Source organism: Haliotis rufescens, unplaced genomic scaffold (assembly GCF_023055435.1).
Source record: "Haliotis rufescens isolate VD_foot unplaced genomic scaffold, xgHalRufe1.0.p SCAF_16, whole genome shotgun sequence".
Classification (NCBI taxonomy): Eukaryota; Metazoa; Mollusca; class Gastropoda; order Lepetellida; family Haliotidae; genus Haliotis; species Haliotis rufescens.
In genome coordinates, this window is record NW_025963846.1 from 26,838,778 (window position 1) to 26,862,773 (window position 23,996).

The following is a 23,996-nucleotide window of genomic DNA, read 5'->3' on the forward strand; positions in this document are numbered from 1 at the left end:
CATCAATCTTACGGCGGGTCATCAGAAATGGGCTTCACACATTGTACCCATGTTGGGAATCGAACCCGGGTCTTCGGCTGGACGAGGAAACATTTTAACAACTAGGTTACCACACCTCCTACCTTACTGGGAATCTTGATATTAGTTTTTGAGGTTCGTTGTCCATCAATGTACAGAAAGCATCCTCTTGTCTCGTGTAACGGGCTTAGGACTGATGGTAAAACCTTGGTATTACATATCTACGTTTATACCCCGACATCTGATTGTTGTAATAATATTCATGAAGGCATACTGCGGTAAAACGTGTGTGTTTCATTGTTGTACAAATATTTATGAAGGTCTACTGTGGTAAAATATGCGTGTCTCATTGGTTTACTAATATTTATGGATATATATTGCGGCTACCCTGTACGTGTCTAATTGTACTAATATTTATGAAAGTATATTGCGGCAAAATTGTGCGTGTCTAATTGTTGTACTAATATTTATGAAGATATACTGCGGCTACCCTGTGCGTGTCTAATTGTTGCAGATGTTGGTTTCTACGACATTGCCTTCAAGTGTGGCATGACGTATTACGTGACGGTGACCGCGTGTAACATGGCTAGTCTGTGCACCATGGCGACAAGTGATGGTGTCATCTTCGACGTGACCGCTCCACGAACTGGGAACATCATGGACGGAACCCGAGATGAAGATGTCCAATATCAGGCTTCCAGGTGATCATGATGCAACTCAATCTGTCATTGGGCATAGTATTATCAAACTTATTTAGGAACAGTAAATAATCCATTATTCATCTGTAAAATAAATTTAAAAAGAAGTTACTAAAGTACTATCTGTTTTTCTGAGTTGGCCTGAACTGAAGGTTGTGATTTTAAAACAAAAGAATTACGGGATCATAAGTTCACATTATCCTGCCAAATAGTTCTGTGTGATTATTGTTTTCAGGACATTCCTTGGTTGTAAGTGGCGAGGCTTCCACGACCCTGAGTCTGGGTTAGCCCACTATGAATGGCGTGTGGGGACAACTCCAGGAGGTGACGAGATTCTCGCAGCAACGAATGCAGCCCTGGAGGAGGCCATCTTCCACACGCTGTCACGTGACCACCAACTTCCGGTTGGACAGACTCTGTACACAACTGTCAGGGCCTACAACAAAGCAGGTTATGAGCTATAACGCACATCTTTAATATCATCTCTCAGTTGAAACCAAAGCTGGCTAAAGTCGAAGAGAGAGTATTTATATATCATGACATTATCATTTATTAATCCTAAAGCGCACATTGGCAGACATTTCATAGGCTCCAGTAGGCTGCACATTTGTTTATATTTTCAAATCTATATTCACCAATTTCTTCCTTAATCACCTTCCTCCAAATACGTATACTTTATTTCTTCGAATGTGAACTTTGAATAAGCATTCGAGATCGGAAGCAAAAATAGAAATAAACTGATATGTTTACAAAACGTAGGGTTAATGCACAGAAATAACACTATAACGAGGAATGCACTAAACAACGTATTTGGGTGTAAGTGACGAATGAAGAGATCAGTTTATGGATTAAAAAACAATATAATATTTGTCACCAATCCGGGAGAAGTAGATGTGGGAAAACTTTACTTACGGGACGATCTGCATCCCCCAGTTGTGATGTGTAGAAAAACTGAATCAAACGAAGAAAGGTGATGCGTATCCAAAACAGCTAGTTGTATATATGTTATCACTTTGATGTGGCAGGTTTATACAGTGAAATTACGTCCAACGGGTTTCTGGTTGACATCACTCCACCAGAAGTTGTCGTGACACCAGGGATCCTAGATGGACACGGTTCCATTGTGGCTGGGACGTCAATCAGCAGGACGACCTTGAGGATAGGCTGGAAGTTCAAGGACGAAGAGTCTTACATTGAGAGACAGTACCTCTCCATCTCATCACACCAGCTGGGGGAGTTCAACTCAAGTCTCCTGAAGGTCATTTGTTAATGTTAAACATGGTTTAGAAGCAAGGTGAAGTATACAACACTAATGGTAATATGTATCGCAATCTATATCATCTACATCTACAAAACTGTGAACACACTCAACATCCGCATCTTATAACATTATAATCACAGTTTCTATAATCAATGGATTTGATATTTCATATAAAGTGCATTTATTACAAACATAACACTATCCTATTTCTACCTTCCCTAAAGCTCCCAGGACTTGTTGAAGAATACACGCTGTCACAGCTGGACCTCCACGATGGAAGCAGCTACACAGTGAAGCTCGTCGCCTGCAATATGGCCGGCTTATGTCACTCCTCAGACACTGGGGCCATGCTGGTGGACAGCTCGAAACCCTTGACAGGTAACAACACAGCAATATATCAATGAATCATTGACAGTTAACACACAGTAATGTTCCGTGAATTTTTGACAGGTAACACAGTAAGGTATCCATGAATCTTTGACAGGTAACATACAGTAATTTGTCCATGAATCATTGACAGGTAATACACAGTAATGTCTCCATGAATCTTTGACAGGTAACACAGTAATGTCTCAATGAATCTTTGACAGGTAACACAGTAATGTCTCCATGAATCTTTGACAGGTAATACACAGTAATGTCTCCATAAATCTTTGACAGGTAACACAGTAATGTCTCCATGAATCTTTGACAGGTAACACAGTAATGTCTCAATGAATCCTTGACAGGTAACGAACAGTAATAATTCCATAAATCGTTGACAGTTGACACACAATATTGTATCCATGGATCTTTGACGGTTAACACAACAATGTATCCACGAATGTTCCACTCTTCTCTCCCTAACACGGTTCTATGACTGTAATGCAGGTGCGCTAGCTGTGCACACCGACCATGCAGCGGGGTTGTCTCGACACCAGTCTGGCTGGATGACATGGAACAGGACCCAGCTGAACCTCGCTTGGCTTGGCTTCTCTGATCTCCATTCTGGAATAACGCACTACATCATCACAGCTGGGTCTGCTGAGTTCGGGACGGATCTTACTGAGGTGGAATCACGTTCATACTGAAAACACATTACATATTTAAAAATATTTTGTCCGAGGTTATATAATACTGATGTGTCGTTGGTATGACGTATACACAGTTTCATGTAGTAGGAATACTAACATACTAAAAGAAACAACATAGATACACGGAGGAACACTTACAGATTTGTCGTTGTTGGTGCACTTTGAGATGGGGAAATGTGATGAGTTGAGATGTAATGGGGCGGAATGGGGTTTTAGCGTCGCGCTCAAGATTATTGCACTGATATAGCGACGTGGTGCATGCACGTTTGTGTGTGTGTGTGTGTGTGTGTGTGTGTGTGTGTGTGTGTGTGTATGTGTATGTGTATGTGTGTTTGTGTTTGTTTGTTTGTTTGTTTGTTTGTACCAGTACTACCACTCAGACACGGTGTTCTGACTCCGAGCTGACCTGGTGCATCTTGAAACCACCTTGACATCATTTACTTACAGATACGTGTGTCTGTTGCAGGGAAGCACATTTGTGCTCGTACAACACAATGTGTCTGGCATTGAGCACGAGGACGAAGGCAGAGTTCAGACTGGTGTTGTAGACACAAAGGACCTCTCTTCCAAACCGTCTGTGTTTGTGGCAATCTGGGCTGTCAGCGGGGTAGGTGTTACATGTTCGCGAACACCTGGTGTCAACGCTGGTTTTCAGGGATCCATTCATGTAATTTTCACTGCTAATTTGCCCTTTTCCAAATGGAATCTGCTTCGGCATATTTCCGAGACTGATTGTTCTCTCGCGTTGACGTTTTATATTTACAACCCAAGAACACACAAAAACATTCCCATAGAATTAACCTAGTTATGTTTCTATGTTCAATGTGTATTCCGTGTGACCCAGGTTGGCCTCAAGAGTGATGCGCTTCACCTGGAACTGGAACTAGGAGCTGGGGGGATGCTCGAGCTGGTCAGACGGTGTCAGTCTTACAACTGTGAGGGTCACTGTGTCTGTGCCGTGCAGGACAGGACGTGCCACCACACACGCGGATGTACACAGCTGGTGGATGGTACGTCACAAGTGCTGCCTCCACAGGGAGGATCTAACTCGGTTGCAATAACAATCACAGAATGTCAGTTCACAACAAATATTGATCATTAATTATGACAAGAACCAGTAATCGTTAGTGCATGGCGGTATATGTCACTGTTTATATCCTAGGTGGGTCAAAATATGTTCTGGCTGTGACCGATGTCACTGACCTCCGCTTCACAACATCCGGGGACATTGACCACTCACCATCAGACACCTTCATGGCTGCCCGTTGGACGGTGCTGAAACAACAAGGGCTGCCTTTCACACAGTACAGTTTCTCTTATTACTTAATATCTAGAATATTTGTAAAGGTTGCTTGAAATAACTCATCGTTGTGACCACAGTGTGCCAGGTATCTCAGCCAGTTTGTTGTTGGCTGCAGGTATGAGGTCAGTCTTGGAGACAGTGACAGCGACTACCCAACGGGTGTGTTTGACAGTCACTCCCGCAGAGTCTGGTTCAGCGTCGGGCGGCAAACATCAGCTGTCATCCTTCTGGCACACGGTACTGACTCACCTACCTATCATAATGCGATCTTTGTTTAGAAGTCTGCAACTTATGTAGTTCCATAAAGCGATCTTAGTGCTAAGACGATCCGATACTTGACCATTGAACTACGGCAAACTAAGCGCTAATGTCTGTTATAAACTAAAAAACAAATGTTTCGTGTCAAACTATGTGTTGTGGTATTCATTTACAAAGCAATGAAAGAGAAGGGATGTTTGTAAGAGAGTATGAACTATAATGGACTATTCCGACTAACTGTCGTGCTTGTGACCAAGGCGAGGACCTCAGCAGCCGGCTTTGGTATTCCTTCTTTGTGAGAGGCTGGTATAATGCGACGACGTATAACATCTTCAAGTCAGATGGGGTCATGGTCGACACAGCCCCTCCCAAGACCACCGACAACCAGGCACTCGCAGTGAGTCAACACACATTGTGGCTTTGTTTTACATGTGGAACAAAGGAATTCCATGTTTATAATGTTGCAAGCATGTTGTAAGAATCTCATTGCTCTTCCTTAAATAAGGCAGATTTGATATTGTCACTCAAACATATTTGATAGAAAATACGGCTCCTCATTTGTTAACACGTAATGATAAGTTCGTTCGCCCACTAGTGACACATGTGACTCATAATCATGAATGATCTGAAGATATTATATGATTCATATGTGCGTTCCACTTAAATCTTAATAAGTTTGCTGCCCCTGGAAGATGGTAAAATAGGCTTGACTTCTAGGACAATATCTGGTGATCTTTTTGAGGACTTCCGGTGTTAATGCTTTCAGTCAATGGTTTGGTTGGTCCAGATTTGACCGTTAACCGCCCATCACGGTATAGCTAAATATTTATGATTGTGGTTTTAAACGGCATTCACCTGCTCAGTCTCCAACACTATATGTTAATGATGCAGGTGATTGAGCTCAGTGATGACGATAGAGTCAAGGATGCAGACTTTCAGATGGCGACGGACACAGTCAGGGTCAGCTGGACCAACAAGTTCCTGCCGGGCGCCGCTGGGATTCTCAAGTACCAGGTCTACATCAGTACAAGCCCCGGGGGTGAGCGTTCTCAATTTCCCAACTCCCCCAACACATTACAGATCAGTATAGAAGTGTGAGTGTATCTAACCTGGAAGCTGATGTCCTAGGACCAACACATTACAGATCAATATTAAAGTGTGCATGTATCTAGCCTGGAAGCTGATGTCCTAGGACCAACACATCACAGATCAATATAGAAGTTTGCATGTATCTAACCTGGAAGCTGATGTCCTAGGACCAACACATCACAGATCAGTATAGAAGTGTGCATGTATCTAACCTGGAAGCTGATGTCCTAGGACCAACACATCACAGATCAATATAGAAGTGTGCATATATCTAACCTGGAAGTTGATGTCCTAGGACCAACACATCACAGATCAATATAGAAGTGTGCATGTATCTACCCTGGAAGCTGATGTCCTAGGACCAACACGTCACAGATCAATATAGAAGTGTGCATGTATCTAACCTGGAAGCTGATGTCCTAGGACCAACACGTTACAGATCAGTATAGACGTGTGCATGTGTCTATCCTGGAAGCTGATGTCCTAGGACCAACACATTACAGATCAGTATAGAAATGTGCTTGAATCTAACCTGGAAGCTGATGTCCAGGTAGCTAATATCCTACCCCGAACATTGATTCATTACTCACAACGACCAACACAGCTCGTCCTTCTAAATACCTTGGAATTGATTGACCGGCGTTGACTTTACTTTCACTGACTTATGTGTTATTAATATTATTATAATTATTGTTATTATTATTGATGTTGTTATTATTCGCTGTACATGGGAAATGAAAGGATGCAATAGCTGACAAATTATAAAGGATGGTTAGGTTCGCATAGGTTCGACCTCCACTTTGGGACAATATGTGAAACCCATTTCAGGTTCCCCCGCCGCAATATAGCTGACTATAACAAAACTCAATGACTCAGTAACTTCACTATTTCAGGACACAGTATCCACGCGTCAGATGACCTGACCACCACGAAGTACACAGCCAGGGGCCTGAGTCTAGAAGCAGCCACAGTGTACTACTCCAGTGTCCTGGCCTTCAACAGAGCTGGCCTGGTCAGCTGGGCTCACTCTGACGGTGTCCGGGTGGACGTGCTGCCTCCTGTAGCGGGCAGAGTGGATGACGGACAAGGTACGTTCCCTTCTCCAGTAGCAGTGCTAAGAGTGTTGTCTGTTGCTGTAGGTCGCAATATCCCAGCTGTACCAGAGCGTCCTGTTTATAACAGAGTGTGGACCAGGGAATAGAATGTTGAGAGAAGGGTTGCCGTCCATACGATTACACAGCGACTTCAGTGCCCGACCATTGTCACACGTCCCAAAAAGCCAATGCTTGTCAGGAGTTGTCAGGTTCGGTGACTTGGTTGATAATGTGTCGTTGGCGAGCATTGTTGCTCATAAAATCAATCCCCAGATCGTTTGGTCCTGATTTAATTATTAACAGACAATCGTCATACAGCAGGAATATTGTGGCGTTCCACATCGAACAAACAAACAATTTTCAATTGACCCGGGATCTCCACAGAGCTTAAAATAACTGGTGAGATGTGGTTACTTGACTTGTGTAGTTACCTCCTCTAACTGTCTCTAATACATCCCTGCAGGCATGCACGACACGGACTACCAGAGTTCTCCATCAGAGGTCTCCGCCTCCTGGCACGGCTTCTCTGACACGGACTCCACGATCATCACGTACTTCTGGTGTGTGGGAAGAGTCAACGACACAACAGACTGCAGTGTGCTGGGCTGGCGGGAGACTGGGCTTCATACCACCTTCTCGGCACAACTTGCTTCCCCCCTACCTAGTGGTATGTATCCTGATCAGATCCGTCTGGCCTAAGCCAAGTACCAGCATGTATTGACACTTAATAAAGATAGCCCAGCTTAGCGTCACGCGCCGCCTCCTGATGGTTTCACTCATCTTTCGTCCCATACATCCTGCGGAGGACAACTTGTCACCAAAGTAAATGTTCTGTAAACAGCAAATTTTCAAAAGCAAGTGGCGAAACATAAACTGTCCCACAGTGAAACTAAACTGAATTGTTTGATTGGCATTATTTGACGGATGACAACGTAGACACAATTTATGAATAACAACTTCTTCAATACGGCAAAGGCGACGTTTCGGTATAGATCATTATATCATTTTCTTGCTTGACAACGGTATCAGGATCTGTAACGAAACATCGTCTTTACAGTATTAAAGAAGTTGTTGTTCATAAATTGTGTCTTCTTTGTGAAACTAATTATTGAAAATCCTGTAAAGGCTATGCCGCTTGGTAATGTCCTAAGAGGCGCCTAACTATTCATTAAGGAAGCCTTCCAGAAACGCCTGATGACGGTATTCCCTTGTTTCTAGGTACACGCATATGGAGCAAGGTGTATGCTGTAGATGCAGTGCGTCACGCCTCAGACGTAGCTGTATCGGACGGCGTTGTCGTCGACACATCTCCCCCAGAACCACAGTCCGTGGCATACCTAGAAGGCAACTTGGTGAAGAATCCTTCCTTTGAGATACAAAATAAACCTGTGAATTCATCGACGTGCAATGAACCTCTTCCCGAGCTCTGGCAGACTAACAACTCTACATGCATACACATTATTACATCTGAGCGTCCATCAGCTAGACATGGTAACAGCTATGTTGTAATCAGCGGATCTGTTCTCCAGAGAGATATACATCTCAGTGTGGGGCAAGTGTACAAAGTGAAGATTCATGTGGGATATACAGAGAACACGGACGTACATCATAGCGTTATAGAAGGCTTCGTCTCAGTTGGTATTGAAGTGATCACATTCAGACTGGAGCCGAATATATGCCGAGGGGTGTGTGATGTTGGGAGACATTCTGTTATCATGTGGAATACACACACGTTTTCCTTCATTGCTCGGGAGGAATCCACTCAACTTACTATTGGCACGAAGTCCAGGTCCATGGCGATGGCAGTTGATCACGTGACACTGCAGAGCGTCAAGTATGGTGGACATGACGAGGCTGGTGACACAGAGAAGCATGTGGAGGTGAACGCGGTGTTCCTACCTCACTGGTCGTCTGTGCACGTGTCATGGCACTTCAGGGACACCGAGTCCCCTATCACCATGTACCAGTGGGCAGTAGGTGAGTACCCAATCATGTAAGAGTGGGCGGTAGGAAAGTACCCCATCACCATGTTCTAGTAGGCAGTCAGTAAGGGCTTGACTTGGGAGGATCTAGATTAAGAATGTATGAGATTATTTATACCACGGCGTATCCGCATACTGTGGGCGATAATACCCACCCCCCAACCCGCCACCCACCCCCATAACAAGGGATGCGGGCCTTAGACGTGTACCCTTTTATGGAAACCAACACGCACGCGTCACAACAATGATCATATCAGGGCTAATATAGTTGTCGGACCAGCAAGCACAGGATCGACTCATATGTGGGACGCAAATCGTTGGTGACTTAGGAGTGCTCCACCTATATTAAACCCAGATTACGAATATTGAGCGTAGTAATAAAACTATATGTTATTTAGACTTGGACGATATAAAAAAACAAATCTGTTGATAGTCTGGTGTGACCTGAGCAGCATCCAAGCCTGTAGGTAATAACATCGACTCTCCATGCAGGTCTGGTGGAGGGCGGGACACAGGTGCAGGGCTTCACTAATGTTGGCAGAAACCCTCAAGGAACAGTTTCTGCCCAGAAGCTCACTCACAACTCCAGACTGTATGTGTCGGTACTGGCCACTAACGCTGCCGGCCTGACGTCACTGACCAGAGCTGAACCAGTGACGGTGGACATGACACCACCAACTATACAACAAGTCAACGATGGTTCAGGTAAAACAAGCAACTGAAACGTGTCTGGCATAAATATTGTTTACCGTTCCAAATACTCCTGCATGCGTGTACATTCCAGCATGCCCATTCCTTTACAATGACTATAGTGAGTGAGTGGGTGAGTATGGTTTTACGCCACTTTTAGCAATATTCCAGCAATATCACGGTGGGGGACACCAGAAATGGGCTTCACACATTGCATCCATGTTGGGAATCAAACCTGGGTCTTCGGCGTGGCGAGCGAACGCTTTAACCACTAGGCCACCCGACCGCCCCTACAATGACCATAACATTTTGTGATAGAATCCATTGCTTCATTTCTATATGATCATCCAGCTATAATACTCCATTGCTATATGATCATCCAGCTATAATGATCCATTGCTATATGATCACACAGCTATAATACTCTATTGCTATATGATCATCCAGCTATAATGCTCCATTGCTATATGATTACACAGCTATAAGACTCTATTGCTATATGATCATCCAGCTATAATACTCCACTGCTATATGATCACATAGCTATAATGCTCCATTGCTAAATGATCACACATGTATAATGCTACATTGCTATATGATCACACAGCTATAATACTCCATTGCTATATGATCACACAGCTATAATGCTCCATTGCTATATGATCATCCAGCTATAATACTACATTGCTATATGATCACATAACTATAATACTCCATTGCTATATGATCACACAGCTATAATGCTCCATTGCTGTATGATCACACAGCTATAATGCTCCATTGCTTTATGATCACCCAGCTATAATGATCCATTGCTATATGATCATCCAGCTATAATACTCCATTGCTATATGATCACACAGCTATAATGCTCCATTGCTATATGATCACACAGCTAAAATGCTCCATTGCTATATGATCATCCAGCTATAATACTCCATTGCTATATGATCACACAGCTATAATACTCCATTGCTATATGATCACACAGCTATAATGCTCCATTGCTATATGATCACACAGCTATCATGCTCCATTGCTATATGATCATCCAGCTATAATGCTACATTGCTATATGATCATCCAGCTATAATGCTACATTGCTATATGATCACACAGCTATAATGCTACATTGCTATATGATCACACAGCTATAATGCTACATTGCTATATGATCACACAGCTATAAATGCTCCATTGCTATATGATCACACAGCTATAATACTCCATTGCTATATGATCACACAGCTATAATGCTCCATTGCTTAAGATCACACGGCTAAAACACTCCATTGCTATAAGATCATCCAGCTATAATGATCCATTGCTATATGATCACACAGTTGTAATGCTCTACTTCTAGGAGTTGATGCAGACTTCCTTTCACCAGAGGACATGGCAGCGAACTGGGCTGTGGAAGATCAGGAATCGGATTCTATCAACTGTGACGTTGCTATAGGTAAGGAACAGACAAATTGATACAACATGCTTGTTGTCATGATCGATTAGAAAAAATACATTAATCAACGAAAAGGTAAATTCGTGTAGATACTTCGTAAGCTGATGTTGTTTCAACATATCTTTGTGTATCCCAACGAAACTTCATTTTCAATATCGCCTGACTGAATAGCTGTTATATCTTCTGCAGGACACACGCCTGGAGATGACGACGTCCGTCGGTTTGCTCGAACTAATCCCGGAGTAAGGTTTACCAGGTGGAATCTGACTGATCTAGTGACGTCATCTGGTGTGAAGGTGTACACGACAGTACGTTGCCATAACAACGCGGGACAGACCTCCGAGTCCTCATCTGATGGTGTCGTCATCGTGTCCAGGGGAGACGTTGCGACTGTAGCTGGCTTCAAAGTCCTGGAGGAGAGCCCCTCTGTGTTCTCAGACAGAGGCCAGTGTCACGTAGCCCCAGACACTGTGAGACTTCACTGGGAGGGAGGAGAAACTCAGACTCCTTACACTACGCTGGTATGTCGACTCCAGTTGACGTCTTCAACGTAGATACTTGCTCTAGTCACAACTACCATGTATGAAGCTGGTGCTTGGTTATATTGCTGTGAAATCACACCCACACACAGATTTTGTAACATTCTTACATATTTGTTTTGTGTTTTTTTAATTAAACATATAGGTTCACATCGAGGGTAACAGTTTGATCTACGAACAGATCGTCCCGAGTATATTCACGTACACATCTGCCAAGCTGTGTGGATTGAAGCTCAGCGATCTGACAACCTACAACATCAGCGCCATGCATGTGCTGGACAAGGCAGGGTACCCGACAGAAGCTTCTATCACCATGCATGGACCGCCACCAAGTCTAAACAGTAAGATATTCCTTAGAGACAGCACAACAATTACGCTTTATACATGTACAGCAAATACGTAAATGCAGATTTAAATGCTACAAAATTCAAAATTGTGATAACTATGTACATTGATGTCTGGTTTACTTCAGAAGCAGCGATGATCTCGTCCAGCACATCCGACAGGATGACCACTCTGTCCTGGCCTGGCCTGTTTACCTCCCCCTGGGGCCAGCTTGTGTATGAAGTGATGGTGGGCAGGGTGGAGGGTGGGGCAGATGTGGTGGACGGGCTGCTGACACGCCAGGAGCAGATGAAGCTCAACCTGTCCTCACACCCACAAACTGTCACTGCCGTATATGTCTCTTTAACAGCCATTGATGCGTGTGGATACACTGCTTACTACTCACAGGCTGTGGGTGTTGTCCCGTGACTCCAACTGATTCGTGGATGTGTAAATCGTGATTAAATATTGTTTTCTAATTTTGACAGTGTAATTTGTTCCCATCCGTACATGCTCACACACTCATCAGTCAATTTGATCATCATGACCAATTTTGAAATTATATTTATTATCAAGTTGTTTTGTCATTACACAAATATGATATTTTGTAATAGTTTTTGCTAATGTCCTGATCCCAAAACTGTATCCAGTCCTTTCTGAAAATCCTCAAAAGAACAACATAATTACTTTCTCCCCTAATTTTTAAAGATTGATTTAACAACACCTACGTAACATTTGTTCTTGGAATGTGCCAGTACAAAGAACCATGTTAAGGGTTTGACATAAATATCTTTAAAGACATCAATGGTGGTTAAAACAGATACATTAATTAGTCTATCAATACCAGCATCTATGTCCTTTTTTTCAAATTCACAGTTTTGGAATTTCACATTTTGTAATAGCTGCATTAAGTAGTGTGCTTTCTCAATGTTTACGTCATGTAGATTATCTATATCAAAGTCATCTTCTGCCGAAACTGCTTTTAAAGTCATAGGAAAGTTGAGTACAGATTCAACCTATGAGAGTAAGGATAAGCTGAGAAGGAATAAACCAAGGTTAACAATCTCATTATCTGTTGGCCGTGATCAAAGATATTTATTTAACACACAGCCTTAACGCAACACTCCAGACTCACAAGTATAAGTCTCTGAATATATATACCATTGTCTTATATTTTGATAGATATTACATAATAATTTTCCCATTTTGTGAATTTGAGAACGAAATATAAACCATAATTAACTTCTACATACCGAATCAAATGCTATGCCTCTGTAATCAACATCATTTGTTTGTCCTTTTTGTATATATGGCTGTGTTAAACCCATCTTCCCGAGGCAAAGCATTAACTGACAATAAAAGTCCAGTTTCCACCCTTACTACCCTGGGCTCGATTGTTCTGCCACCTGTGGCTATTACGTGTTATATCGCTTCTGTGCCTCTCCTTTGGACCAATCGGATTCTTACTCTCCTATCACTTGCATTTGCTTCAAACAAAATGGAGGTACCCCGTCAAGACGATCTGATCGATAATCAAGATCTATATTGTGAGTCATACATCGCGAAGTGCATCAAATCACTTGAACACATTGATTAAAAACCTGAGTTAATGAGTGAGTGAGTATGGGTTTACGCCGCTTTTAGCAATATTGCAGCAACATCACGGCGGGGGACACCTGAAATGAGCTTCACACATTGTACCCATGTCAGGAATCGAACCCGGGTCTTCAGCGTGACGAGTGAACGCTTTAACCACTAGGCTACCCGTAAAAACCTGAAAATATTTAGAGAATATCTGTTGACAACGAGTTGGATGTGCACATGCTTTGCAAATTCTGCAATCGACTGAAATCTGCAGAACAGTTTAAGAACCGGATTTCGATTTTGTTGTACGATTTTGATTGGACAATGCTAAGACTCGTTTATCCAGCCAAAATGTAACTCCTTAATACCAGCCTAGTTCGACAAGATTGAAAACTTGACTTTCATTATCAGTTAACTCTCTTGCCTCGGGAAGATGTGTTAAATCAGAAACAAACAAACGTACAGGAATAATTACACCACGTGTCCATTCTTTTGGAAAATACGATGTTTCCAGAATTGAATTGAAAAAGTCTCAAAATAGGGAAATAAGATGTCATGAGAAGATTTAAAGCATTTTGGTATCAATTCATTGTTTCCTGAACTTATATTGTTTTTCAAATCATGAATAGTGTTGTTACTGCGTTTTGAGGTTAACCGAGCCCTACTACAGTTTCCTAATTTATTGTTGTTCCGAGTCGTCACAGGTAAGGTAAAACCATGACTTAGCAACTCGCTTGGTCAGAATCGGGTCATCTTAGTCAAGGAGTGATTGGTCTATCGACTCTCACCCCGAACTGTCTCTATCTGCATTCCTGTGCTGGTCCTTGCACTTACCAGGAATAAACACAACACGCGGGTTATACGCCACATACTCCCCCGTCAACAGAAGGCACGACCCGGGCCACATAGTATGGTACTGAGGCTTATTTTGCTCAAATTTAATATGAACGTGCTCAGCCCCACGTTGGGCGCCAATGCAGCGGCCATAACATTTCCGAGTCCAGTGATGGGATTCGAACCACGGACCTTCTGATCCGAGGTCCGTGCTACACTCATATTTTTTTAATAACGCTCCAGTCCATCTTCAAAAACAACTTCTACATAAGACAGGCTAGACTCTTCATAGACTGGACAAACAGTGGTATCGATCTGTCTCAGTCACTGCCAAAACCGCGCACCACTAATAGTGCTGAAAGTATCTTTTTAAAGGGGTCGAGTCTAACCTTTCTTAGTCACATGTAACAATGCCTCAGTTTGATTCGTTAAAAGTTTAGATCTGACCATGAACTCAAGTGTGTCATAATCGGAAAAATGTCGAAGCCTACTTGCCAGATTGAGCATCTCTCTATTGATTTTGTAACTCACTTGCTGACTCTACAAATGATAAGTATCTTACCTCATTCATGATTCATTAAGTACTCGACGATAATGTGGAACCAATCCAATGATAAATAAGAAATGTCCGGAAACATTCTGATAATAAATGTGAAATGTCATTTCTCTATTAAATTCTTTCCTAGCTAATAGTTCTGTCACGACCTTTTCATACCTAATGCAACCACATCATTGCAGCTATGAACAGATTGATTTGTTACAATTTTGTTACCATTTTCTAAAAGAATTTAGACGCATTTTAACCTTGTAACAATAGCAGAGAATATTTCTTTTCTCTTCTTCCGATGTCTCACTAACACCAACAATATCACCCGATGCCATTAACGGAATGCATTCAAGGTCAGTACTGCAGTTTTACTTTAAGTCCTGACATATTTCAAAATATATAATCAACATCAATTTTATCACTGCTGTGATTATGATATCTCTTGGGCTCCGACCACATCTACGTCTGTCCCTGTCCTCTCCCTAAGTCAACCTCCACTCTCACCTTGCTGGATTCACTTGTACATGAAACATACGTATAATGCTTCGGAGGCGATGTCTATTCGGATTCTCATTTTTACACTTTCTCATTTCTTGTTTCCGTGTCCTGATAAACCAAGAGCAGTTATTGCATGACTGATTGAATGGGATGATATGATGAGCACTCTTAGTTTATCAGTGTCAATAGGTTGATATTGTTATTTTCTCTGGTAGAGTTAATTACTTTTGCTACTTGCATATAGTGTAGGATTCATTTGTCCCTTCTGGGATACCATAGATGATGATGTTATTCCTTCTAATCCGTCTTTCTAAGTCCTCTACACGGTTTCCGAGCTCAGTGAATTCTATCATAAGATCATCCACTTTTTCCGAACTGCGTCAACATCCAATCGGATTATATTCTGTTTTTCCCTTGTGGTATACATTTGCTTTTGTAAGGCTGTGACGTCACACCTGTATCATCACTCATAGAACCAGTGTCATTTCCTAACGTTTCCTTCCTGTAATTGCTGGATATCGGAACTATGCATGCCTGGCAAGTCTGTACTCAATGGGCCTTGGTTAAGTGCTGCATCACCAGCTAGGAATATACGGGATGTAATGATACATCGTCATTGTAGCTGTCCGGTTTTCGATATGTAAACCTGTAATCAGTGACACACAAACTTATCTCAACATCTGGGAGGGGTATATTGGTAACTCTGTCTTGTATATACTGCATGTTGTAAGCAAAAGACAATAGAGCGGGATACCCTGAGCAGTATTACTGTACAATGTAGAAGCAGGTAAGCCAGGACTGTACCCTTCGTCCATGTTGAGTGTAGGGTTGAAGATTTTCAATCTGCCCTCGGGGGTGAATGAAACAGCCGATCCTTGGTCTCCAGATGATGACCGATACACCCATTTTCACTGGGAGGGAACGTTTTGTACTCAAAGTAGACAATTTTATGTACGACAACTTCTTTATTTACTGTAAAGGCGACGTGTCGGTAAAGATTCTTATACCTTTGTCAAGCAAGGCTGGATAATGAACATGATAGAAAATATATTTAGTAGGTGGAGGATTAACAGAAACAATAATTGCATACATGCGGATTCGAACCCTAGATCATAGGTTTCTTGCGTGCCCAAGGGACGCAACTCTGCACAACGAATTGCGGCGCTTTAGATGACTGGGCCACATCAACGATCCAGTACTTTCGGTTACTTCAACAACATATGTTCACGGATTTATGTCTAATAGCAGGTCAGACTCGATTATTTACAGACCGTCGTCATATAGCTGGAATATTGCTGGCACGGGACATCAGTCAGCTCCAACTCGGTTATCCAGTCAACGTGAATCTGACCTCTATGGACAAGATATATTCTCGGGTAAATATATTGTGTACATGAAACAAGGTTGCATTTGTGTTCTTAAAGAGGCAAGTGGTATGCATAATCCATAGTATGAAGTTCAAATCATATCTGAATAGGTGACTGTACATGTACTGTGGGGCTGAGAGTGATCCTCCAGAATGTACTGTCGTGAAGGTCTACCTGGATCATCAGGGGGTTCTGACTCCCTCGGGTGTCGCCTTTCCAAGTTTGGTGTAAGGTTCTTGTTCTTCCTCAGCGGAGCGTTTCCCTTCCAGTTTGTTGTATGTGTCTTCTGGTTTCTCAACGACGAAATAATCAGCTGCTGTACCGTTGTTTCCAGCTGGCTCATTGTCTTCATTGCCAACTGCCATTGATCCCAATTTGTTGTATGTCCCCTGCACATCAGTTGTAGTCTCAGTAGCACCATCTCTGACCAGTCTGTTGTATGTACCCTGCACATCAGTTGTAGTCTCAGTAGCGCCCTCTCTGCCCAGTCTGTTGTATGTGCCCTGCACATCAGTTCCTGTCTCAGTAGCGCCCTCTCTGCCCAGTCTGTTGTATGTGCCCTGCACATCAGTTCCTGTCTCAGTAGCGCCCTCTCTGCCCAGCCTGTTGTATGTGCCCTGCACATCACTTCCTGTCTCAGTAGCGCCATCTCTGACCAATTTGTTATAGTCGCCGTCTGTCGGGTCATCCTTCTCCTGGGAATACACAGCTGCCCCAATCATGTCATCTGTTATGTCCGTATAGTCTCCCTGGTCGCAGGCAGAAGGATCCACTTCCAGCTGGTTGTCTTCTCCCTCTTTGATGACGTCATACACATCTGACGGGGCACTGGACGCTTGTTGTACAGCTGAAACCTTAATGAGATCCGGGACTTGGGATTTCACCTCATTTTTACCACGTGGGGATTTACCACTGGAACTGGTGGTGTGAATCTTAAAAGAAGCATAATTATGGCTTGTCAGTTTTACATAGTTTCACTTTTATGACCTGTTTACACGTGACATCGTACTGAATGACTACAGTTAGCTTGTTAACGATTAATTAACGTGCATTTCTGATACCCGGTAATAGTTGTGATCAGAATATACACCTTGAACATCAATAATATATTGACCGTAATATACCGAAAAATATGCTGAAATTACCAGCCTAATTGGCGTTGTCATTAAATTAGCCCTATTCGTAAAACAACACACTAATACCTATATGAATTCGAAACTATTATTCCATTATTGCAACACTGAACAGTTGGCTACATGTACCTAGTTGGGAGAAGTGTTAAGTCTATTTCGAAACAGTATTTAGAAGAGACACTGATAAATACATGTGTTATTTCTACTATTGAAATAACCCAATACTAATCAATCTATCAACTAGTACATATTTTGCAATTGCTTCCACCTATCAGAAGTGTATCACACATAAAAGAGTTTGGATAAGATTGAAATATGACAGCAATAAACAATTTACCAATCCCAGATAGGTGTGGGATTCCTTCGTCCCTGCTCCGTCTTCATCTTCTGTATGTCTATAAATATTTAAGAAATAAGGGTGAAGTGGAAGTTCATCATGTGCTAGTGATATTGTCTGACACTAATTTACAAACAACTTGATTCCCCTCAGTTTTCTGTAAATAATAACGACGTCCGATATGAGGATCATAATAACGTTCTTTATGTCTTAATGTCTTTATGATTAGACAATGTTACAATAGATAATTTGATGATGCACGTTGACAATTTCACACATATTAAACACTTTATAATCATTTACTCGACTAATGCGTCATGGCGTCAGGAATAGCTTGACGTACCTTCTTCTTAAGCGACATGCACGACAAAGGAATACGATGACAACCGTGATGATGACGCCCCCAAAGAGTCCTCCAACGACTCCTCCAACGAGCACTCCGATCTGAGATCCGTCTTGTTTATCTACGTGAAACCGTATGCAATGATTATGACAATAAGTTTTTCAATTGAAAATTAATTGATACAAATACACATTGCCTGATATTAATTATGTATTATTCTATTTAATTTCTCAAAACCATTAGTTCACTGTTGTTTGAACAGAACCGTTCCTGCAACAGCCGTATCAGTGGTTGTACCAGAGGCTGTTTTGCCGCTGGATAGACCAGGGGTTGGAGTATCTGTGCCGGATGCAGGGGATGCAGTACCAGTAAGTGTGTCGGATGTTGTCTTGCCACTCGCTGGACCTGGGGTAGGTGTGTCAGTTTGTGTGCCAGATGCTGTAGTATCAGTAGTTTTTGTGGAGGCTGCAGTGTCGCTGGCTGGACCAGATGATGCAGCAATGGTGGGTTCGCTGCTAATAGTAGTAGTAGTACTTGTGATTGTGTCAGAGGTTGTGGTACCATTTGTCAAAGTAGTGGTTGGTGGTGTGCCTAGTATTAAAGAGAGTAAAACGTTTGAAACTGTAATATTTATAATTGAAACACAGTAGTATTAAACTAGCTAGAGTATAATATTATGACAGGCCAACAGATGTCCGGTCTTGTAATGTGATTAGTTGCAGGTAAGCGCAATCACGTGCTGTTATGTAACATGTGACAGTCTTGAAAAAAACAGCCGGTCAAGTGGCAGGCTCGTCTCCCTACTCCCTCGTTTGTCGTTCTCCCTGAGAACCCAACAGAAGAAACATGGCCTAATGTCTCTGCTACTGTTTTTATCCTTTGGCGCTCGGATTTGCTGTGCAGAGCTCCGTCCCTTGGGTACGCCAGAAATCTATGACCGCAGTTTCGACCCCCGTATCGCCTCGATTATGTTTCTAGGTTTGTCAGGACAATAACCGTGCTCGTGGCTTTCACCGAAGTGATAAACGTATGAGACTTGCTTTACTTCGGCCTTTCCTCCCACATTAACCTGACACGTCGTGATATATGGCATTGTCATTTAGTTTTTCAAAATTCGATGATTTCCTAAGGAACATTTTCGATCCGTTTAGTGGCAATCAGTTGACTAATTCTAACACTACGGGTCACTTGGACAGAAGAAGAGCCTGCCATACATGCACATTGAAAATTATGACGAATGTATAAACAGTAAAAATGATAAACGATGACATCCTTAACTCTATTCACGTCATAAACGGTGACAAAAACCGATAACATAATTTACCAGGAACAGGATGCAAGGGCCGTGCTGGAACAATTGTGAACACATACTTTGGCCATGTGTCTGCGCAAGCCAGACGTTCTTGTGTTTCAGTGTATGAAACGGATGGTTACACACCTGTGTCTGATTTACCCAATCAAGAGAGGCTCTAAATATGTATACATTAACTTGAAGATGAACACACAATACCACTTAGAAAGTGGTCAAAAGAAATAAATGTTATATTTGGGATAATACTTTTTAGTAAGGTACAGATTCTAGAACTTATTTGGGTTGAATATGTTTGCATCAGCAGCCCCGTATGAACCTCGCAAGTTCATTTAACTATGTACATTGCTTGTATACATGTACATCAGAGATGTGAAATATTTCCTGGTAAAATGAACATTCATTTGTCATTCAATTCCTCAAACTAACTGTTCTGTACTTACAATTCTTGGATTCCACCTTGCAGGTACATCTGCAAAACATGTACGACGATGGTAAATTTATTATATTTTATGTATGGAACGTTCATGTTTGTGAAATTCGTATTCAGCTTTATAATCCACTACATAGTTCAAGATAAGGTTTCCAGGATGTTCTATATTTGATGTTTATTAATTTCATGTTTCAAATTACGGTGCTATATCGAGCTGGAGGAAATCTTATACATACATATGATAAATGAATAAAATAAAAACCCAACTAAAATTACTACAAGGTTTTTTTCAGGAGAATTTTTCAGTGATATTGCTGAAATGTTGCTAAAGCGGCGTAGAACAATTGTCAGTCACTCACTCTCTCACTCGAACGAGATATGGGCGGCGTGCACACACAAATCAGTGACGGCACGATTAATAAATTGGGGTGTATAACGTTGAATTGTAATACTATGTCGTTGAGATAATATGTTTCATCATTAAGTGTGTAATTAGAATATGTCTTTGTGAGAGTATACACAACTACTTAGGGTAAACACATCAAATTCAAAGCTGATCTTTAACCATTGATGAAATCTTCTACACTGTAATATATTAATAAAATCAACAGTCATATTAGTGAGTGAGTGAGTATGGTTTTACGCCGCTTTTAGCAATATTCCAGCAATATCACGGCGGGGGACACCAGAAATGGGCTTCACACATTGTACCCATGTCGGGAATCGAACCCGGGTCTTCGGCGTGACGAGCGAACGCTTTAACCACTAGGCTACCCGACCGCCCCAACAGTCATATTAACTCGTGTGGTCAACATGTGTAAGTTGAAGGCTATAACAAAGGAAAACAGTAGGGTCTGTGTTATCAGTCAATTAGTCCAAATGTGTCACTGGCAACTACATGTATATATACTCTACATAAAACGAAACGCAAAAGTGATTTTTGATGGACAGATGGTTATCGATTGCTTCAAATTGGCACACATTATTATCATTGACCCAGGTTTCATGTGGCACACATGGAACAGTAGATTTTCATGGTGAAGGTCATTTGTTCTCAATATCTGGCCACCATTAGAGTCCAAAACTGACTGGCTTCGTCGTCCTATGGAAGCAATCAGAAACTGTGGCCTGGGGAATGTTCCCCCACTCTGCCTGCAGTGCTTCTGTCAACAGCCGGAGGCTCTGTGGTTGTTGCTGGCGTGCTCGCTGTCGTTGATGTAGCGCGTCCAATAAATGCTTCATAGGGTCTCAATCATGAAGACCATGGCAGGACCTGGATGTTGTGATTTCTGAAAAAGACGCTCGCTTGTTGGATAATGGGAGGAGCGTGGGCGAGGAATCTCATTCGTGTAGCTTTGTGTCAGTAGATTTCCTTGCACTTCCACGATGTCAGTTCTACCAGTGTAGGAGATGGCTGCCCACATCATCACACTACCACCACCAGATTTGTCCACGTCCTGTATGCAGTTTCATGTAAAACGTTCCCCACAACGCCTGTAAACACGTCGTCTACCATCCGCACGGCGCAGCATAAAACGTGACTCGTCACTATCCAAAACTTGTCTCCATCACACTTGACACGATTGACGTCGCAGCCGACGATGAAGGTCCGTGAAAATGACAACTGGAACTAGCGAGAATATCTTCAGCGTTGCAACGGTTCCTCACTGCCTTGGCTGATATCGTACGCAATCCTGGTATTGACGTCGAGGTGCCCTATTGTAGAGGTGGCAGTGGTGGCTCTTTCACGTTATTAAGTGACGTAGCCATATGAATCTGTCCTGGGCTCTAGTAGTGATACGTGGTCGACCGGATCTTGAAAGGTACCGTGTTGTCCCGTGTGTCTGTGTCTCCCGTGTATGGCTTCACAGCCTTATAATGGTGCTTGGTACTACGTGGCTACATCTGGCGATGATTTTCCTTTTTACAGTCGGCCGATTGCGTTGTTGCGTTGGGCTTCCGTCAGTCATGGTATGTTTTCACTGTTCACTTGCTGTAAGATTGTGATGGCATGTAAATGAAAACCCAACGTTTTTATAGACCAACAAGTGATGTAGCACGTGCATGTCACATAGGAGTGTTTCAGCGCCATGCTCTAACGTGTTTGTGTTTTTGTGATTTTTTACCAAATTACTGCAGTACCTCATTCTTTCTACACAAACCAAACCCAATCCAGAAATGATGATTTCTTTTCCGCATTAGTTATATATTAATGGCTAAACTTTGCGTTCCTTTTTTTGCAGGGTATATTACTTTTCAAGAGGATGAAATATCGACCATTTGTTCTTCTTGAGGGGACGAAATTATTATCGAACAAAATGAATTGTCCTACAAACTGCTTGAAAAACAACAGTTACGCTTCAGACTGTTTAGTAACAGATTGCCTGTCACATAAAATACATTGTTGCAAGAAGCTGTGTATATAAAATAAATTAGAGAAATATCCAGCCTTCAGTCGAAATCCTGGCGCCCCCAGAAATAGTTTGTAAAGTTGACTAACTTGTCAGTAGATTTTACCAATCGTTTAGTATTGTTTTAATAGATGGCCTATTGTCACTATCGAAGAAAGGTTAAGTAGTAATTTAGATAGGAGAGGAGAGGGTGTCGCATTCATATTGAGTCGCATTTTTGGCTAGGGGCCAGCGGTCGCATTCTTTTGGAGACGCATTAATTTCACGTTTTACAGTACTTACATTGTCAGATTCCTGTATGAGAGAAATACAATAATGCATACAGCAAAAACACATTGCTGAATACAAAGATTGTTGTATCTTGGTAGGATTCGAACCTGCAACCTTGATTTGTAGTCAATAACGCTACCACCTGTGCTACGGAGATTGTTGTCGTCACAACTGTCAATATTCGAAATAACCATTAGCTTGGCGCATTTGTACATTATTAAGTGACGTGTATGTGTTATGCAAAGGCCTGTGAATATGATTTGCACATCTAATTTCAATATATATTATACATCTCATTCATATTAGACTTATTGTCTGAAGATATGCACTTTGATAAACATGTTTAAAGGTATTTAAATTCTAAACTTGTTTGGATTATCAGGATGTTTCGTTTAAGTGGTGTTTAGGCTGTGAGGCGATAGCTTTTTTCATATGTTAGGACCCTAAACGTGTTTACATAGAACACACCAAATGTGCATACAGTTTAGGATTGGAACACATGCCTAAACATGTCGTATGTGTGTTTACATTCCTAACACATTTTTACAGTGTGAATTATACTAACTTAATATGTGATATCTTAAGCATCTTCGTGTAATCTACCAGGCAGGATAGTAAATACGTTGTTTAGACTTGCATCATATGACCTCGGGTTGTTGTTGTTTTTTGCATATGTTCATGCGAACACCTGGTATCATTTGATATTTGATAGTGATTCATAAACGCATGATTATGCTATAGAGATTTTTGTTAAGTTAGTAGAATTCACAAGACATTTTGTACAGTTTTTAATGTACCTTATAATGTGCTGGCCATTCTCCTTCCTTTTATGTGTAGTACAATACGGCAATTCACCTGAAATTTAATATACGTGTTAAACCATATCTACAAGTATGTCAGAGAAAAAACAAACATACATTATGACAAACTATGTTTGGAAATCATGAAAATAACTTTGCGGAAATTACTCGTTCACATTACCTGGGTCAATGCATGTTCTGTTTAACTGATTCCCATCTTTAAATCTGGAAACATATTCAAAATCACATATTTAACATGTAAAACATGTGTAACACACACACTTATCTTAACGGTACTACGAGGGGCGTTCAATGAGTTTTACACAAATAATGTCCACTTGT

The 23,996-nt window shown here is 41.8% G+C and overlaps 2 protein-coding genes across 3 annotated transcripts in view; one reads left to right on the forward strand and one right to left on the reverse strand.

The window, feature by feature from the left end:
• Positions 1 to 12,273, forward strand: part of LOC124115824 — a 276,313-nt gene extending 264,040 nt beyond the window's left edge. For both annotated transcript variants that reach the window (XM_048397065.1, XM_048397066.1), the window contains exons 36-54: positions 533 to 719; positions 952 to 1,166; positions 1,742 to 1,974; positions 2,202 to 2,355; positions 2,848 to 3,026; positions 3,517 to 3,657; positions 3,895 to 4,060; positions 4,213 to 4,354; positions 4,469 to 4,590; positions 4,869 to 5,008; positions 5,503 to 5,650; positions 6,594 to 6,788; positions 7,258 to 7,461; positions 8,013 to 8,771; positions 9,269 to 9,481; positions 10,830 to 10,925; positions 11,115 to 11,446; positions 11,610 to 11,805; positions 11,937 to 12,273. In XM_048397065.1, coding sequence (XP_048253022.1) covers positions 533 to 719; positions 952 to 1,166; positions 1,742 to 1,974; positions 2,202 to 2,355; positions 2,848 to 3,026; positions 3,517 to 3,657; positions 3,895 to 4,060; positions 4,213 to 4,354; positions 4,469 to 4,590; positions 4,869 to 5,008; positions 5,503 to 5,650; positions 6,594 to 6,788; positions 7,258 to 7,461; positions 8,013 to 8,771; positions 9,269 to 9,481; positions 10,830 to 10,925; positions 11,115 to 11,446; positions 11,610 to 11,805; positions 11,937 to 12,217 — 4,103 coding nt within the window. In that variant the 3' untranslated portion in view covers positions 12,218 to 12,273. The remainder of the gene's footprint in view (positions 1 to 532; positions 720 to 951; positions 1,167 to 1,741; positions 1,975 to 2,201; positions 2,356 to 2,847; positions 3,027 to 3,516; positions 3,658 to 3,894; positions 4,061 to 4,212; positions 4,355 to 4,468; positions 4,591 to 4,868; positions 5,009 to 5,502; positions 5,651 to 6,593; positions 6,789 to 7,257; positions 7,462 to 8,012; positions 8,772 to 9,268; positions 9,482 to 10,829; positions 10,926 to 11,114; positions 11,447 to 11,609; positions 11,806 to 11,936) is intronic.
• A 3,928-nt stretch (positions 12,274 to 16,201) lies between these two features.
• LOC124127278 (vacuolar membrane protein Kpol_1003p17-like) lies at positions 16,202 to 20,238 on the reverse strand. Its single transcript, XM_048397068.1, has 5 exons — positions 20,184 to 20,238; positions 18,798 to 19,022; positions 18,432 to 18,552; positions 18,089 to 18,146; positions 16,202 to 17,550 (listed from the first exon to the last, which is right to left on the reverse strand). Exons 1-5 carry the CDS (start codon positions 20,221 to 20,223, stop codon positions 16,801 to 16,803), a joined length of 1,194 nt encoding a protein of 397 aa, XP_048253025.1. The 5' UTR covers positions 20,224 to 20,238; the 3' UTR covers positions 16,202 to 16,800.
• Between the last annotated feature and the right edge of the window lie 3,758 nt (positions 20,239 to 23,996).

Bases quoted from the DNA above. Each gene is read 5' to 3' on its own strand.
- LOC124127278 (XM_048397068.1), bottom strand. From the start codon at position 20,223: ATGTTTTGCAGATGTACCTGCAAGGTGGAATCCAAGAATT. The intron at 18,147-18,431 runs GTACGTCAAGCT...AAATATTTATAG, and splicing joins GCATGTCGCTTAAGAAGAAG to ACATACAGAAGATGAAGACG. The intron at 17,551-18,088 runs GTAAATTGTTTA...GCTTCTTTTAAG, and splicing joins CCCACACCTATCTGGGATTG to ATTCACACCACCAGTTCCAG.